This window comes from Geotrypetes seraphini, chromosome 16 (assembly GCF_902459505.1).
Source record: "Geotrypetes seraphini chromosome 16, aGeoSer1.1, whole genome shotgun sequence".
Taxonomy (NCBI): domain Eukaryota; kingdom Metazoa; phylum Chordata; class Amphibia; order Gymnophiona; family Dermophiidae; genus Geotrypetes; species Geotrypetes seraphini.
Genome location: NC_047099.1, coordinates 1,807,205 through 1,824,348, shown reverse-complemented (window position 1 = coordinate 1,824,348; position 17,144 = coordinate 1,807,205). Strand labels below are relative to the sequence as shown.

At 44.6% G+C, this 17,144-nt stretch overlaps 1 protein-coding gene across 1 annotated transcript; it reads right to left on the bottom strand.

The window, feature by feature from the left end:
* Positions 1-6,765: 6,765 nt before the first annotated feature.
* AICDA (activation induced cytidine deaminase) lies at positions 6,766-12,352 on the bottom strand (the record flags this gene model as incomplete). Its single annotated transcript, XM_033924563.1, has 3 exons — positions 6,766-7,446; positions 9,913-10,028; positions 11,881-12,352. Coding segments are annotated over 3 exons (642 nt in total), but the record flags the coding sequence as incomplete, so codon positions are not given.
* Between the last annotated feature and the right edge of the window lie 4,792 nt (positions 12,353-17,144).

The window sequence follows — 17,144 nt, the reverse complement described above, 5'->3', positions numbered from 1 at the left end:
TTGCAAAGGGCTTCAGCGACTGGATCTCAGAAGTCACTTTTTTTATATCAGCCAGCCCAGTTGGTGTTGCAGGGTTTTGTTTAGTGAATCGCGTCCCTGCCTACTTTGCATGCGCAGATCAGAGGATGGTTGGAAGACAGGTAAGTAAATCGGGCCAGGGTTGCAAAACTTGCTGAATATGGGAGGGGGGGGGGGATGTTGGGGAGGCTGAATGGGGGAAATTGAGTTAACACTTGCTGGACTGTAAGCTAAACACAAACTAATTTCTTTCCTGTTTGTTTTTGAAGATATTTTTGGTCACATTTTGCATTTTTCTAAGATCCCCCAATATATTTTGATTTTTTAATATATGTTTTTATTTTTAACTCTACCTAGCATTGAAGATAGGCAGGTTATGAATATTGTAAATAAATAAATCTCTCCTCCCTCGGGTGATTTTCCCTTTCTTCCTTCCTTCCTACTCAGCCCTGCACACACTTCGCACCCTTTGACCTCTCTTAATGTGGTGATAATCACCCTGGAAAATGCGCAATCCCATCCCAATACGTCTACACAAATACCAGACACCTCTCTCACCCTCCTCCATCACTTGCCCCCCACAGAGACCAGTCTCAGCCCTGAATAATGCAGCAGTAGAGAAGTTATTCTAGGCTGTAATAGTGTGTGAAGTGTCCCAAAAAGGATCTGATTGAGTAAATAGAGAACAAAAAGATTTCTCTCTTCAAATAGTAAGACTGCAAATCATCAGAGCTCCCTGCAGGAAAAGCATGAATACAGCACAGACAGCTGAAGAGCAGAGTTTCATCAGAGCTCCCCGCAGGCATCAGACCAAAACAAGTAAATCTCCTTTACTAGTGCAATAGGTGAGACAATCTAGACAGTAGGGATGTACAAATGCAGACCCCAAAAACCTAGGGCAGGCTTGCCGACTCATAACACTGAGGGTCTACTCTACCAGGTCTGTACCCCAGGTTATTCACTGTTCAAACAGGAAAGGGGGTGGCCTTGCCATTTTTTCTATCTAGTTCAGCTACTGCTAAAGAGGACCACTGCTCCTCCCTTGCTTTAAAAATCTCATTACCTTCAGAAATGTCACATCTCTTGATTTACGCTCCACTGCCTATAACTCTCTCAAAGTTTCACATCTTTTTGATCTTATCTCTTCTTATTCCCTTTCTGCTTCTTATCTGGAACAATACTTTACAATCTGCTTTAGACCTTTCTGCTCCTCTTAAACCAATAACTTAACGGCATTGTCCGTCTCATCCCTGGTTTCATGCAGGCCTTTCATTCCTGCAAAGTCAACTACGTAGTGTGGAATTCCTATGGAGGAAGAATCCTTCAGTTTCTTCCAACACGCACTTTAAACGTCTCTCAAGGCTTTATTCCACTTCCTTACGGAAAGCGAAATGGAATTACCTACATAAGATTTTGTAACGTGAAATGAATAATTCTCAATTGTACTATCTTTTCTATTCCCTTTCTGGTTCTTTGAAAGCGAGTAACTCTACAACTCAACCTCAGAACTTAAGTGCTGATGATTTTGCAAAGGGCTTTTCTGATAATGTCTCTACCTTGAGGAATTCTTTAGTAATGTTATCTTTCTGTTTTTCCAGATCTGATTCATCCATTGCTTTGGTTCCTGTTTCTGAACTTTCAGCTTTCAATCTGCCTTCTGCTTCACTAGTAAGGAAGGTGGTTTCCTCATCTCGCTCTACATCTTCCCCAGATGATTTATTTCCACCTTTTCTTGTTAAGAGATTTTTGGATTGTCTTTTTCAACCCCTGCTTCCTATGGTCTCCAATACTGCACTTAGATTTCTTTACTGTTGTTCAAAATTTGATCATATTACTCCACTTCTCAAAACTGAGCACATAAGATAAGATAAGATAAGATAAGAAGTTGCCTCCACTGGGTCAGACCAGAGGTCCATCCTGCCCAGCGGTCCGCTCCCGCGGCGGCCCATCAGGTCCGCGACCTGTGAAGTGGTTACTGACCAATTCAATAACCTACCTCAAGTTCTATCTGTACCCCTCTATCCCCTTATCCTCCAGGAACCCATCCAAACCTTTCTTGAACCCCTGTACAGAGTTCTGGCTTATCACCTCCTCTGGAAGCTTGTTCCATGTGTCCACCACCCTCTGGGTAAAAAAGAACTTCCTAGCATTTGTTCTAAACCTGTCCCCTTTCAATTTCTCCGAGTGACCCCTAGTGCTTGTGGCTCCCCACAGTTTGAAGAATCTGTTCTTATTCACTTCCGATCTCTTTCAGGATACCTTTTAAATACAACCTCCTTACTTTCCAGATTCTTGACTCTGGTTTTCCTTTATTTTTATCTTCTCATTTGATTCCGCATTCACTCAGGAGGGAGTTGCATTCCTCTAATCAATCCTTACTGTCTATTCCATCCATTAGGCAGATTTTTATAGATATTTACAGAAATTCTAGTTTCTCTGTAATGGCTCCAACATAGAGAGTTGCGCGGGGACAGAAATCCCACCCGTCCCCGCGAGGAATCCCTCCGTCCCCATCCGTCCTTATAAACTACAGAAATAGTTATTTCATTTAATTATGCTACTGAAATAAAGGCTCTGGTAGAAACCCATTTACAAATAAGCAAAAAGACTTTATTAATTGGGAAGAATACATACTTTGTAAACGGGTTTCTACCAGAGCCTGCTTTCCTCATGTTCTCATTCAATTCCTTCCATCCACTATCTCTCTTCTCTCTGCGTCTTCCATTTGCTCTGTTACTGTGCCTCTCCTTTTCTCCCCCCTTCCAAATTGGTCTGGCACCCATCTTCTTCCCTCTGCTCCCCCCATAGTCTGGCATCTCTGTCTTCTTCCCTGCCAGCGTCTTCTCCCCACTCTCTCTTCCCCATTTCCTTTCAGCGTCCTTCTCCCCCCCCATCTTCCTCATGTCCTGTCAGCGTCCTTCTCCCCCCTCTGTCTTCCCCATGTCCTTTCAGCGTCCTTCTCCCCCGTCTTCCCCATGTCCTTTCAGCGTCCTTCTCCCCCAACCCCATCTTCCCCATGTGCTTTCAATGTCCTTCTCCCCCCTCTGTCTTCCCCATGTGCTTTCAGTGTCCTTCTCCCCCCTCTGTCTTCCCCATGTCCTTTCAGCGTCCTTCTCCCCCCGTCTTCCCCATGTCCTTTCAGCATCCTTCTCCCCCTCCATCTTCCCCATGTACTTTCAGCGTCCTTCTCCCCCCCCGCCTTCCCCATGTCCTTTCAGCATCTTTCTCCCCATCTTCCCCATGACCTTTCAGCGTCCTTCTCCACCCGTCTTCCCCAGTGCTTTCAGCGTCCTTCTCCCCCCTCAGTTTTACCTTAAGCGTCTTTTTCTCTCCACACTACCTTTCCTCCCTTTCTCTCTCTCTGCCCCTGCCCCCAGAGCGATCCGCCCTGGGTGCAGCCATGGGGGAGGGTGGTGCACAGCCGGCCAGGTCCCCTTACCTTTGTGGTGCTTCCCCACCCGACTGACAACAGAACAAGCCCGGTCCGACAAACCTCCCTGCTCTGTAGCCGCGAATCTAAATTACCTTCTTACAGCAGCTGGAGTATTGAAGCTGCTGTAAGAAAGTAATTTAGATTCGTGGCTACAGGGCAGGGAGGTTTGTCAGACCGGGCCTGTTGTCGGTCGGTCGGAGGAAGCGCCACAAAGGTAAGGGGACCTGGCCGGCTGTGCACCACCCTCCCCCATGGCTGCACCCAGGGCGGATCGCTCTCCCTTGGTACGCCACTGCCGATCGGAGGGAGGGAGGGCTTTGCTTAAGCCCTCCCTCCGACATCAGCACTGACATCGTGGAAGACTTCCGTTCCGATTGGCTGTGTGCTGCGGCAGGGCAGGTAGGAAGGCGAGCCTCGCATCCAACCCTGCAGGAACCCCGCGACCCTCGGAGGCATCCCCATGGGATCCCCACGACCCTAGGGGCATCCCCACGGGATCCCTGCAACCCAAAGGGGGAACCCACGGGATCCCCACGGGTCCCGCGGGATTCCCATTGTCCCCGTTCCCATGCAGCTCTCTACTCCAACACTCTGGAACTCTCTCCCATTATATTTGTGAACAGAAAAATCTCTTAAATACCACTTGAAAACGTATTACTACAAAATGGTGTTTGAACCCAGTTCCTAATACATTGACACTTTGCAACTTACTCGTGCCTAGGATGTCATTATCTTTGCTTCCCCCCCTTCTCCTCCCATTGCCTGTGGTTACGAAGGCATCACCTCAGCTTTTTACTTCTTTCCTTGCTTTCTTCTTTTCCCATCTTTTAACCTATCCTTTTGCTCTCATCCTGTTTGTTTTTACCTCAAGATATTGTAACTCTTTCCTCCCCTTGACTGTCCTTTTATGTCTAGTATTGTCAATTGTACTGCGTGACCCGGTCAACATTGTATATCTAGATTTTCAGAAGGTGTTCGACAAGGTCCTACATGAACGTCTACTTTGAAAAATTGCGAGCCATGGAATCAAGGGTGATATACTCATGTGGATTAAAAATCGGTTGGCGGATAGGAAACAGAGAGTGAGGGTAAATGGACAATACTCGGACTGGAAAAGCATCACAAGTGGAGTGCTGCAGGGTTCGGTGCTCTTCAACATATTTATAAATGACCTAGAAATTGACACGATGAGTGAGGTAATTAAATTTGCAGACGATACAGTTATTCAGAGTAGTGAGGACACAGAAGGACTGAGAAGACCTACAACGAGACATAAACACACTCGAGGATGGGCTGCAAAATGGCAAATGAGGTTCAACATGGATAAGTGCAAGGTGATGCATGTCAGTAACAAAAATCAAATGCCCGAATACAGGATGTCCAGTGCTAGAGAGCCCCCAGGAAAGAGACTTGGGAATACTTGTAGACAAGTCAATGAACCATCCGCGCAATGTGCAAGAGGGCAAACAGAATGCTAGGAATGATTAAGAAGGGGATCACAAACAGATCTGAAAAGGTTATCATGCCGTTGTACCAGGCCATGGTACGCCCCCCCACCTGGAATATTGCATCCAACACTGGTCGCCGTACATGAAAAAGGACATTGTACTACTCAAAAGGGTCCAAAGAAGAGCGATAAAAATGGTTAAGGGACTGGAGGAGTTGCCGTACAATGAGAGGCTAGAGAAACTGGGCCTCTTCTCCCTTGAAAAGAGGAGACTAAGAAGGGACATGATCGAAACATTCATGAGGCTGTTATAGGAGAAAGCACCCTTCAGGGATTCAAGAAAAGGTTGAATAGGTTCCTGCTGGAACAGAACATACACAGGTAAGGCTAGACTCAATTAGGGCACTGGTCTTTGACCTAAGGGCCACCGCATGAGCCGACCACTGGTCTGACCCAGCAGCGGCAAATCTTATGTTCTTATTTCAAGTTCAAGTTCAAGTTTATTTGTTCTTAATGAATCACCTATTTAAATTACTAGGCGATGTACAACATAAAAAATATACAAATAAAATATTGGTGTTGACATATAAAATAGCTAATGTTATGGGTTAAAACTTAACAAACAAAATACATACATATAAAATAATTTTGTTATGAGTTAAAACTTACGAGAATTGTGAGAGTAAATGGGGAGAAAGTTACAATGTTTGGATAGAATAGAAGGAAAAACATAAAAGGGAAAGACAAAAGGAGGGATAATTTTAGCTGCTTAATTAAAAAACGATGAATAATATACTAAAATCATAAGCATCTTTAAAAAGAAATGATTTTAGAGTTTTTTAATGAGTTAAATCTTTGCATATATTTCCCTTGTTTTGTTTTTTATTTTATTGATTTTAATTACTGCCTATTGTTTTTATTTATTGTAAACTGCTTTGATTTGACTCTTGTTAAAATGGTGGTATATCAAATAAAGGAACTGTTGTCACCAGGCATGGCCGTGCCCACACGGGTTTGACCAGTAGAACCTGGCGCACACGGTGCTGACTGAGTGGTTATCAGATTTTTGGAGTTGTGGGATCTAGTGATATACTTTAATTGCACAGTTTCTCCAAGTTCAAAATCACTTAGTCTTTATTCCAAAAAGAAAATAGGCAAAAATATTCCCATCAATAGAACATGCAAGCACTGCCAAAAGTGTTCATAAAAACTCAAGAAAACAAAGATCAGAATTCTTCATCAAAGAGATTTCTTTTCACATCTGTTTTTCTCCTATCAGTGACACAAAGCTTTTCCAATGCTTTATCAGTGCTTAAGTCCAACATCCTAAACTTCATTTGATCAAAACAAAAATCAAAATGGCTTCAAAATAGGCCGGGGCCTACCCTAAGGCAGGTCTTCAGTTTATTTCACTTCCATCTGATTACTAAACCTTCCAGACTGGGAACACATTCAATTACGTCTCAAAACTTCCCAGTAATGCTCCTATATGCAGTGCCTGTACTGGATTTGTCTAGCTAGCCAAACTCAGCAGCAGAAAGGGACCTCCTCCCTCCCCAAATAGGACCCACAAACCAGGCACACAATGAGAGGTCAACTTTCTTCTTTCGGTTTCTCACTCTCCTGCGATAGCTTCCCAAAAGGTTTTAGAGTTCTAGAACAGCAGAACATAAAACTCAATTTCTTTGGGAACCAGACACAGTTAATTCTGGTAGAAAACAACACAACCTTACTTCAAACACAGTCTGTTTCCATAGCATACTCCACTGCCTCTCAATTACCTTCATCAAATTCCATGACTGATCAAGGCTAGGGTTACCCTATGGCTCCAGAAAAAGGAGGATGGATTGAGACTTCCATTGCTTTCACTAGAAGTAAAACCCAGATGCCTCAATCCAGCCTCCTTTTTTCTGGAGCCATAGGGTAAGCCTAGCCTGACTCCAGAGCCAGGGGAAGCCGTGATTCAGCTGAGCCAGCAGCCACCGCTCTGTCTCGCAGCTCTAGAGCCACCATCAGTTGGGCAAAGGGAAGGAAAAATGGCAGCTGAAGGCAGGAGGAAGAGCAAGCACCAGGCACAGTTTGGTTGTGCATAGTCTTGTAAAAGAAAATCACTCCCAACATGTTGTCAGAGCGTTGTGCACCCTGTCCTAAGGTTGTTCACCCAACATTTTACATCACCCAAGCCTGAGCAAAGTCCAAGGAGGCAGGATCAAATATAAAGATTTATTCCTGTACAAAGATTTAATGCTTTCAAGCTCCTGTGGTGCCATCCTCTGCCAGCAGAAGGTGCTGACATACATGTTTTGTTTGCTTTACCACCAATGTTGCTTAAAGCATTTAGGAAAATATCAAAGTGAGAAGAAGTGGGAAAGACTTAAAATGGACAAGCTTTTCAGTAACACCCAGAAAGCTTTTGCAGTGATGATGTCTCCATAGTTGCTCCCAGTCAAAAGCTTTAATTCTCAGGATTCGCAGATCAGCTTGAAGTTTCGGATCAGAGCCCAAGAACATGAAATGCATCTCTCAGATCATCTACTTCATAAAGAGGCTGGAAAGAAAGGGAGAGAAATTCAGTTGTAGATGGTATCCAGTCTATCACTTTCTGCCTGCCTGCCTGTGCTGTCTTCCCTCTCTCCTCCTGCAGGGGGAGGACAAGAGCCAGCAGACACAGATGCATCTCAAGAGGGAGGAGGGAAATAAAGGCATGGAAAGCTTAGTTTACTTCCGGATCCAGATGTGCCTGGAGTTAAGAGCTGGCTCCTTGCAACCACCCCTCCCTGTCGCTGTTCTCTTGGCTGCTGCCTCCTCACAAAGCAAAGTGGATTAAGTGACTTGGCCAAGACCACAAGAAGCTGCTGCGGGGTATGAGCCTGGGCCTGTTGGTTCCCAGCTCGCTGCTCTAACCATTAGCCTTTGCCCCTGTTCCTCAATTTGTTTATACATGGTTTCATATACTCTGAATGACTTTCTACTACTTATCTTGTCTTGACTATACAGTATAACTCAGTTGCACTTGACCCTGCCAATTCAAATTTAATTTTTATTATATAAACAGTGCTACCATCATACCTATTTATCTGAATTTTCAACTATATTGCCTATTGAGGTTTGTGCTACAGCCTGTCACTTCCTCCTCTATAATATTACCAAAACCCTTATCCACGCTCTCATCACCTCTCAGGTTTTCTGCTCAGACGTCTCTCTCCTCTTCAAAATGCTGCTGCATGACTCATATTCCGCGAGAGCGACATGCTCGCATTAGCCCTCTCCTCAAGTCACTTCATTGGCTCCTCGTCCATTTCTGAATATAGTTCAAACTCCTCTTACTGACTTACAAGTGCATTCACTCTATAGCTTCCCAATATCTCTCCTCACTTATCTCCCCTACCCCATGAACTCCATTCACTGGGTAAGTTCTCCTCCACTGCCAACTCCAGACTATGTCCCTTCTTTCTTGCCGTGCTGTATGCCTGGAACAGACTGCCTGAATCAATATATCATGCTCCGTCCCTAGCAGTATTCAAATCCAAGGTAAAAGCTGCTTTCAACTCTTAACTCCCAATCCCTGTCACTTACCTTTACCCATTGAATCATTCCTGCTGCTAGAAACACCCCAACCCTGAGATGTCCTTTCTGTCTGTCCAAATTAGATTGTAAGCTCTTCTGAGAAGGGACTTATTGCATGCTAAATGTACAGTGCTGCGTTCATTTTTCAGTGCTATAGAAATGATAGATAGTAGTGGTTTACCGAATCTTTGTTATACGCTGCCCATTAAAGTGTTTCATTTGTATTGTGCCGACATTGTGAGTATCATATCTTCGCGATTTGAGACTTCTATTTATCCTGTCTGCTCGATCTTTTACTCAAATGTATATCTGGGGTTGTACTAAGGCACAACCCCACGTACAGCAATGCAAGACAAAAAAAGTGGAGAAGGGACACTGCACATCAGCCTCAAGGACAATCAATTTATTAAGAACATATAAATAGTAAAAACATACATATAAATAGCGAGAACATAAGGCAAGCTTTACAGAGAGTCTTTAGTTCTTTTTATACTGGACCCCAACACGGCAGAGAGAGCAAGGGTTGTGCTTTTTTTTTTTTTTTTTTGACAGGCAGGAGGAGCAGTGCTAGCAATTGCTCTTCTTGAACAAGCACCAGGCACAATTCCTCCATGCCCCCCTCCCCCCAAATGGTGATTCTCCACACAAATAGCTTGCATATAATTTGCATGCTATTGTGCTGTGAAACAAAACAAAAATCGCTTCCACCATGGTATTTTTTTTTTTTTTTTTTACTGTGGTGTTACTTGGAGCTTAGAAAATCCAGCTCTGAGTCAGGTCCTTCTCAACCCCAGAGCCAAAACAAGGTCCCAGAAAACTGTTTGGACTCTCATTGCCATTTCTCAGCATTGCACCATGTCCCTTGAGCCAGTGCTGGTTTATCCTTAGTACAGGTATGAATTCAAAGGTCCAGTGTATTTAAGAAAAGTGGGAGCAGCAAGTTCAGGGATGCAGCAGGGCTACAGAAAGGCCTTCCTCAGGGGTGTATAGATAAAATCCAGTAGATGGCACAAGTACACTTGTAAAGAACCAAAAAGGAATACTCTCAATCTGTAAAAAAGCTTGCAGGTCAAAGAAACGCTGCACAGTATCAGGCCATGTCGCATTATGCTACAATTCATTCTGTTTTTGCCATACGATTGTTCTACAGTGTGTTAGATGTTGCTGCTTCTGATACTGTGTCTTGTTAGTCCTATCACTAGGTTTCAATTTGCCATCTTCAAGCTTACCTCATTGATTGTATTTGCGTTTATTACTATTGTTATGCTGTTAACACAATTGTATTATGTTAAACTGTACCTACTGTATGTACACTGCCTTAGGGGAATCTCTTCATGAAGGCAATAATATATCTCAATAAATAAATGTCACAGTGTTGCAGTGAAACCTTTTGTATTTCTTTGACAACATATGTCAAATAATCTAGCCAGAAAGGAGCGTTTCTTACCAGGAGAATGCGACGGAGCCTGCGGCTGAGTCGGACAGAGTTCTCATGAAGACCGTCCCAGGCTTTGAAATTCTTCCGCTTTGATTCAACAAAGGTGTTCCAGCAGTAGAAATAGTCTGTAGCAAGGAGATGAGTCCATGATAAGATATTAAGCAGAGACTGATGCCAAGATTCTCTAAAGTCACCGTGCATTTAATGATGGCACTAAACCATCGTTAAATGCATCTATTTTAACGCCCAATTATCAAAACGGCTCACTCTGGTCTTTTCCATGCTTTCTAGCAGTCTCCGATTGTACTAGACAAATGTAGAACAACAAGGTTATTAATATTAAAAGTCATAGCTTACTTTCCTGTTAGATCCTGAGTGCTGATTGGCTCAGGCACTGACAGGAAAATAAAGCAGCTCAAACCTGCCACCACGAATGGCCCCAATTCCCTCCCTCCCCCCACAGAGCCTAAAAAAGCCTGATGGTATAGTGCTACCCCCCCTCCCCGCCATTGCTGCTCCCCGCTGATGCCCCCCAACCCTTAAGCAGAAGATTGGCCAGATGGATGCCCGCTCCTTCCTGCTGCAGGGTCAGGGACCCCTCATGCCAGGGCCACACACCCCGATGGCAAGCACCCCAACAACCCCACACCAAACCCCCAAGATGAAAACCTGGTGGTCTAGTGGGTCATCTACCTCTAACACCCCGTACCTTTTATAGACCAGCAGGAGGGATGCTCACTCCTTCCTGCCGGCAGGTCCACCTCTTCAAAATGGCAGGTCTTCCTCTTCTGGGACAGACCTGATTGGACCAGGAGCCTAAGACCCCTCCCCCAGTGGCAGTCAGGAGGGCATGGGTGAAGGTCCACCCCAGACACCATCTTGGTGGGGGTGCCAGCACCCCTCACTCCTCCCCCCACCACTTGTGCACCTTCACTTCCCCCTACCATACCTCTAGCTCTTCGCCGGTGCGAGCAGCAACTCCAACCCACTGCTTGCATCATCTCTCCCTCTGACATCACTTCCTGGTCCTGCACCTAGGAAGTGATGTCAGAGGGAGAGCTGACGCGGGCAGCAAGTTGGTGATGCAGCTCATGCCAGGGAGATTTTAGGCCAGTGCTGGATTTCTAAGATCTCCCCATAGTATTAAGTCTAATCATTTCAAATCTAGCCTTAAAACCTTTCTCTTTAAGGATGCTTTTGAGACTTAAATAGATCACCAGTCTTTCCCCATATCATTCTTCTCATTTTTTTTTTTTTATAAACTGTAAACCCTCCCCTTTTTCCTCCTGTGCCATGTCTTGAAAATTCAAATTTTCATATGTGTGTCCTTTCCCTTGGTTTTTTATAAAATTGTCTTATAATGTAAACTGCTTTGGTACTAAAGCTATATTTCAAACCATAATAAACTTGAAACTTAAGATCTCCAAACTATTTCTAAATGCAGTAATTAATAGAAGCAGGGATGACAGGTTAAAACTAGGACTGGTCAAAGTGACCCCCTCCCCTCCTGATCTAGAGACATTTGGTCATCTAGCCCTGCAATAGAAGTGGGGGATATCTCCAGAGAAGGGCTGAGTGATGTCCCCTTTTACCCCCTTCCTGGGGTATTTGTGCACTTCTTAGAGCAGCAGATCATGGGAGAGTAAATCCCAATCTGGAATGGAACCATTTAGGACCCCCTGGAGTATTCCAAAGCCCCTCCCCATCTGCACTCAATATGGCTGTCAAATTCTCCTCCAGGTGTTTGCCAAGCAGATGCTTGGTCTTCACAAGGTTTCAACCTAGTGGGGAGAAGGGCTTTGACGTACTTACTAGAAACTTCCCAGCTCAGTGGCAGAACTGAAGCTGAGTGAAAACTATCCTTTAAGGCACTTACTGAAGTTGACATATGCCTTCTCTGCACTTTCCTGTCTACAGACCCCACACACAGACACCTGGGGTATTTTTTAAGGGATTGAGGTCATCATGCAAGCCTACCTTTGAAGGTCATGACCCCCAGCTGGGCCCCTGCCTGGTGCAGACGGCGTAGCCCTTCAGGCTCAGCATTGCGCTCCTCACAGAAGTACAGACGGGCAGTGAAAATGCGCAGATGCAGGTTAGGGTTTGCCTGCAGGAAGTCAGCTGTGTGGCGGGCACAGTCATAGCAGGGGCTCCAGGAGGTGAACCATGTAACACGGTAATTCCGTCGGGGGTCCAGCGCCCAGCCCCCAATGAGGCGTAGGAAGAGCAGTTCCACGTGGCAACCGGAACGATTCCGGAGATGCCCAAAATCCAGTGAACTGGAGGTGGCACTGTCTCGGCGCTTCACAATGTAACAGAGGTAGGTCTCATGGCGGCCTCTGGCCCATCGCAGATTCTTGTAGTTGTAGAGGAATTTATTTTTTTTTAGCAGAAGACTGGAGAGGGGGAGGGGAAAGAAGGTCAAGACATGCACCCAAGCAGAGTAAGGTCATCCCTCCTTCTGTGTAATAATATAGTAAATGACATGAACAGTTACACTCAGTAATTTGTCCTTTTTTTGGCATGTCTGGGGCTTAGATCATCAAAGTCTGCCCGGCACTGTTCCCACATTTCAAATCACTAGCGTTTCCATCTAAGCCCTTTCCAGCCTATCCTAAACCGAATTGCCACTGTACAAGTCTGCCCAGTACTGGCCTTAGTTCTGCACAGGTGGAGTTGAAACATTTTTATGTGAAAGGTGGTATATTAAATGTTATTTCCTAACTAGAGATCATCTGTGGATCCCACATCTTTTAAAATTGCCAACGTTTTAATCTCCACTGCAAAATCAGCTCATAGCAGAAATGCTGCCAAGTTACTCAGTTGCAACAGTAAGATTTTAGGCCAGACCTGGGCTTCTAGCAGCCCCATCCTGCAGCATCTACTTAATGGGCACATTCATCAGGGGTTACAAATCCTAAGTTGAAAACCAGGACTGGACAGCAGGACCTGGGAAATGTGGAGACCCTTGATATGGATTCCACAGCTGGCACAGACACTTCACCGTCTGGCATTATTCTAGAAACCAGAATAAGCGGAGGGGTGGGGGGGGTGGGGGGTTGCTTACATGTGGGATTTTGGAGACGGTGAAGGGACAGCTAGCTGTGTCAGGTCATGCTTCTCTGACTCCATCTCTGCTTCAGAAGTCTTATTTCTCATAAACGGCACACTGGAGATTTACAAATAATTTTTCACTTTCGGGAACTCCACATGAAATTTTGAGAAGTCAGAGGCACCATCACAGGAAACAACTGAAGTCTTATCTTTTCCCTAAATACCTGTCTATGGCTCTTTCTTGTAGATTATGTAATTTTTGTAAACCACATTGAACTTATGGTTATGAGGTATAGAAATATGATGTTATGTTATGTTATCCCAATGGAGTGAGAAATATGCTGCCCCTACTTTGATCCATTCATATCATGACAGGGACGTTGGACATTCAAGACTGGCCCAAGATCTCCTTCCTGGAACTGGCTAACCTGACAGTCCTCCCTGCCTTCTTTTTGGAGAATAAGACTGAGAAGGGGAAGAAGCAGAGGTTGGGTGGGGTAGATCTGCGGCTGCTCTCAGAGCTTCTGTTCTGAGTGATTTGCAGATGTAATTTCAAATGTTTCCCATCACTGTAAGGGTTAAAAATAACCCAGAGAAGTAGAGAGTCAGTCAGTAACAGAGCCAGGGGCTAAGTATATGTATGAGCACATAAATACAGACGGACCCACATCTAGACACAAGTACAGGATACAGAAACAGAAACACAGGCGGGATAGTACGCCTTAGGAAACCAGACGGGAACTATATAGAAGCGGACTCGGAAAAGGCTGTACTTTTAAACGAATACTTCTGTTCGGTCTTCACCCGCGAGGAGCCGGGATCTGGCCCTCTGCTACAGACAAGGGATAGTTCAGTAGACCCGTTTAGTAGCTTTGAGTTTACACCAGGCAGTGTCTACTGTGAGCTGTCTAAACTCAAGGTTAACAAAGCGATGGGGCCAGACAACTTACACCCCAGGGTGCTCAGGGAGTTAAGTGATGTCTTAGCGAAACCACTATCCGCGCTTTTCAATCTCTCCCTTAGTACGGGTATAGTCCCGTTGGACTGGAAAACGGCTAACGTCATTCCACTCCACAAAAAAGGTTGCAGAATGGAGGCTGCAAACTATAGACCGGTGAGTCTCACATCAATAGTGAGCAAGCTGATGGAAACTCTAATCAAACGTCAATTGGATACGATCCTGAACGAGGAGAATCTACGGGATCCCCGTCAACATGGATTTACTATGGGGAGATCCTGCCAATCCAACCTGATCAGCTTCTTTGACTGGGTGACGAGGAAGCTGGATGTTGGGGAGCCCCTGGACATCGTATACTTAGACTTCAGCAAAGCTTTCGATAGCGTACCACATCGCAGGCTGTTGAGCAAAATGAGTTCTATAGGATTGGGTGACACTTTGACAAAATGGGTTGAGAACTGGCTTGGAGGCAGGCGTCAGCGGGTGGTGGTGAATGGCACCCCCTCTGAAATGACGGAGGTGATCAGTGGAGTGCCGCAGGGCTCGGTCTTGGGCCCGATCCTGTTCAATATCTTTATAAGAGACTTGGCAGAAGGTCTTCGAGGTAAAATAACGTTATTCGCAGATGACGCCAAACTATGCAATGTAGTAGAAAGGAGTGCAACGGTCAAAAACTCAATGTCCGACAATATGAAGCACGACCTACTCCTATTGGAGCGCTGGTCTAGGATCTGGCAACTAGGTTTCAATGCCAAAAAATGCAAAGTCATGCACCTTGGCAGCCAAAATCCATGCAAAACTTACACCCTTAATGGCGAGATCCTAGCAAGGACTGTGGCAGAACGGGACTTAGGGGCGATCATCAGTGAAGACATGAAGACTGCCAATCAAGTGGAACAGGCTTCATCTAAGGCTAGACAAATCATAGGGTGTATACGTAGGGATTTCGTCAATCATAAGCCTGAAGTCATTATGCCATTGTATAGATCCATGATGAGACCCCATCTGGAATACTGTGTACAATTCTGGAGGCCTCATTACCGCAAAGATGTGCTGAGACTGGAGTCGGTCCAGCGAATGGCCACCTGGATGGTCTCAGGACTCAAGGACCTCCCGTACGAGGAACGGCTGGATAAGTTGCGGCTATACTCTCTCGAGGAACGCAGAGAGAGGGGAGACATGATCGAGACGTTCAAATATCTCACAGGCCGTATCGAGGTGGAAGAAGATATCTTCTTTTTCAAAGGTCCCACGGCTACAAGAGGGCATCCATGGAAACTCAGAAAGTACTTTATCACCGAGAGAGTGGTGGATCGCTGGAATGGTCTTCCACTTCAGGTGATTGAGGCCAGCAGCGTGCCCGATTTTAAGACAAAATGGGATCGTCATATGGGTTCTCTTCACAGAGAAAGGTAGGGGAGGGTCATTAAGGTGGGCAGACTAGATGGGCCGTGGCCCTTATCTGCCGTCTATTTCTATGTTTCTATGTTTCTAAGTACAAATAGAAAGATACATGGCAGATACACACATCTATCTAGTACCCTGCATCTTCTAAAATGCTAAACTCTCTCAAGCCCCCACCTGGAGGATGGTGTGGTCACTGTTCTGCGGACAGTCTAAGCTGGAGAGTTCAGGGAGCTGGGCATTGCTGGGGCTGGCAGTCATCACAGTTGGAGACATTAACAGGTAAATTTGAAGTCCTCTGTGTGCGTTTGTCTTTCTATATATATGTTGTGTATATTTAGGATGTTCTGTGTATATAGATTTATTAACTGCCTTCTCATGAAGAGATTCACCCAAAGCGGTTTAAAATACATTGAAGAGTAATCAGGTACTCTGAAGTATTTTCTTTTGTACGTGTGTGCATGCGCTATGTCATTGTATGTGACACGTATGTGCGTGCAACACTTTGTGGGTCTTTGCTTATCTTATGTAATCTGCCTAGAACTCCGATTTGCCGGGATTCGATTCCACATAACATAACATCTTTTTGTGTGTGCATGACTTTCTGTAACTGAATATTGGTGGCAGAGAAGCATATGATATATGAATGGATAGGAGATTTATACAGATAGAGGTATTCTATAATACAGAAATAGTATAATATAACTGAATAGTGAAGATACAAACAGGCAAATGATATACTACAAATACAGTGTAATATGAATGGATATCAAAGATATACAGACAAAGGCATGCTATAGTAGCGTAATATAACTCAATATGGGAGATAATACAGACAAGCATCTAATATAGTAGTTAATGTATAATATAAAGGGGATACAGAATAGATATGAGATATACTTTGTCCATATTTACACCTGTCTATACATCTCTCATATCTATATACATACAGAGGGGTATTCTAGTAGTCAAACACAAGAGCTACTGTTTCCACACATGTGTACACCCTCTTATTCTCCCTTCCCCCCTGCCCAGCCTTACCTGTCCATGATGTGACCCCCAGAACTCTCTGACTCAGAACTGAATTCTCTGTGGCTTTCACACTAGAATTTCAGCTACAATACCTACATTTAGTCCTATCCCCCCCCCCCCCGGGGACCATGGGAGGAGCACTCGGGGTGGTAGTGGGGGGTGGAGGCATGATCACTAAACCATCCATGAGATATTTACATTCTTTTTTTTTTTTTGTATTTGCAGGTCAGTAATTCTTTCTCCTCACTGGCTGCAGATTTTCAAATTGGTTCCTTTTTTTGAGCTGAACTTCTTCCAAGGTGTGTTCCAATATCTAAAGAAGGAAACGCTCTCTAATGTAGTCAGAGATTTCAAACAAAAGCAGCATCCTTAGACTCCAGCAGGGGAGGAAGAGGTTGGACATTAGGAAGGCAATTTTTTCGTCTTTTTATCCCTGTAGTTGACTGTTCTTTGGAAGTAGCTTCATCATTCAATATTTTGGAAGAGCAGATGAAATATACAGTATAAGGAGAGATTATAGAGTTGTGTCTGGTTATACTGTTCAATTTTTGGATGCAAGATCTCCTAATAGCCCCTCAGGCAGGTGTTTCACCGAAATATGTCGGGCCTTAATTGAATGTGTTTAAAAAGGCTGAACTTTTATTGCACATTTTTCTGTATCAACCCACTCAATTGATGTTGAGGATTTGTATTTGACAATTGTATTTTATCTTTGACTCTAGGTGATCTTCTGAGGTCCCTTTCAACCCCAACTTTCTCTGACTCAAGGTGACCTTCTGAGACCCCTTCTAGC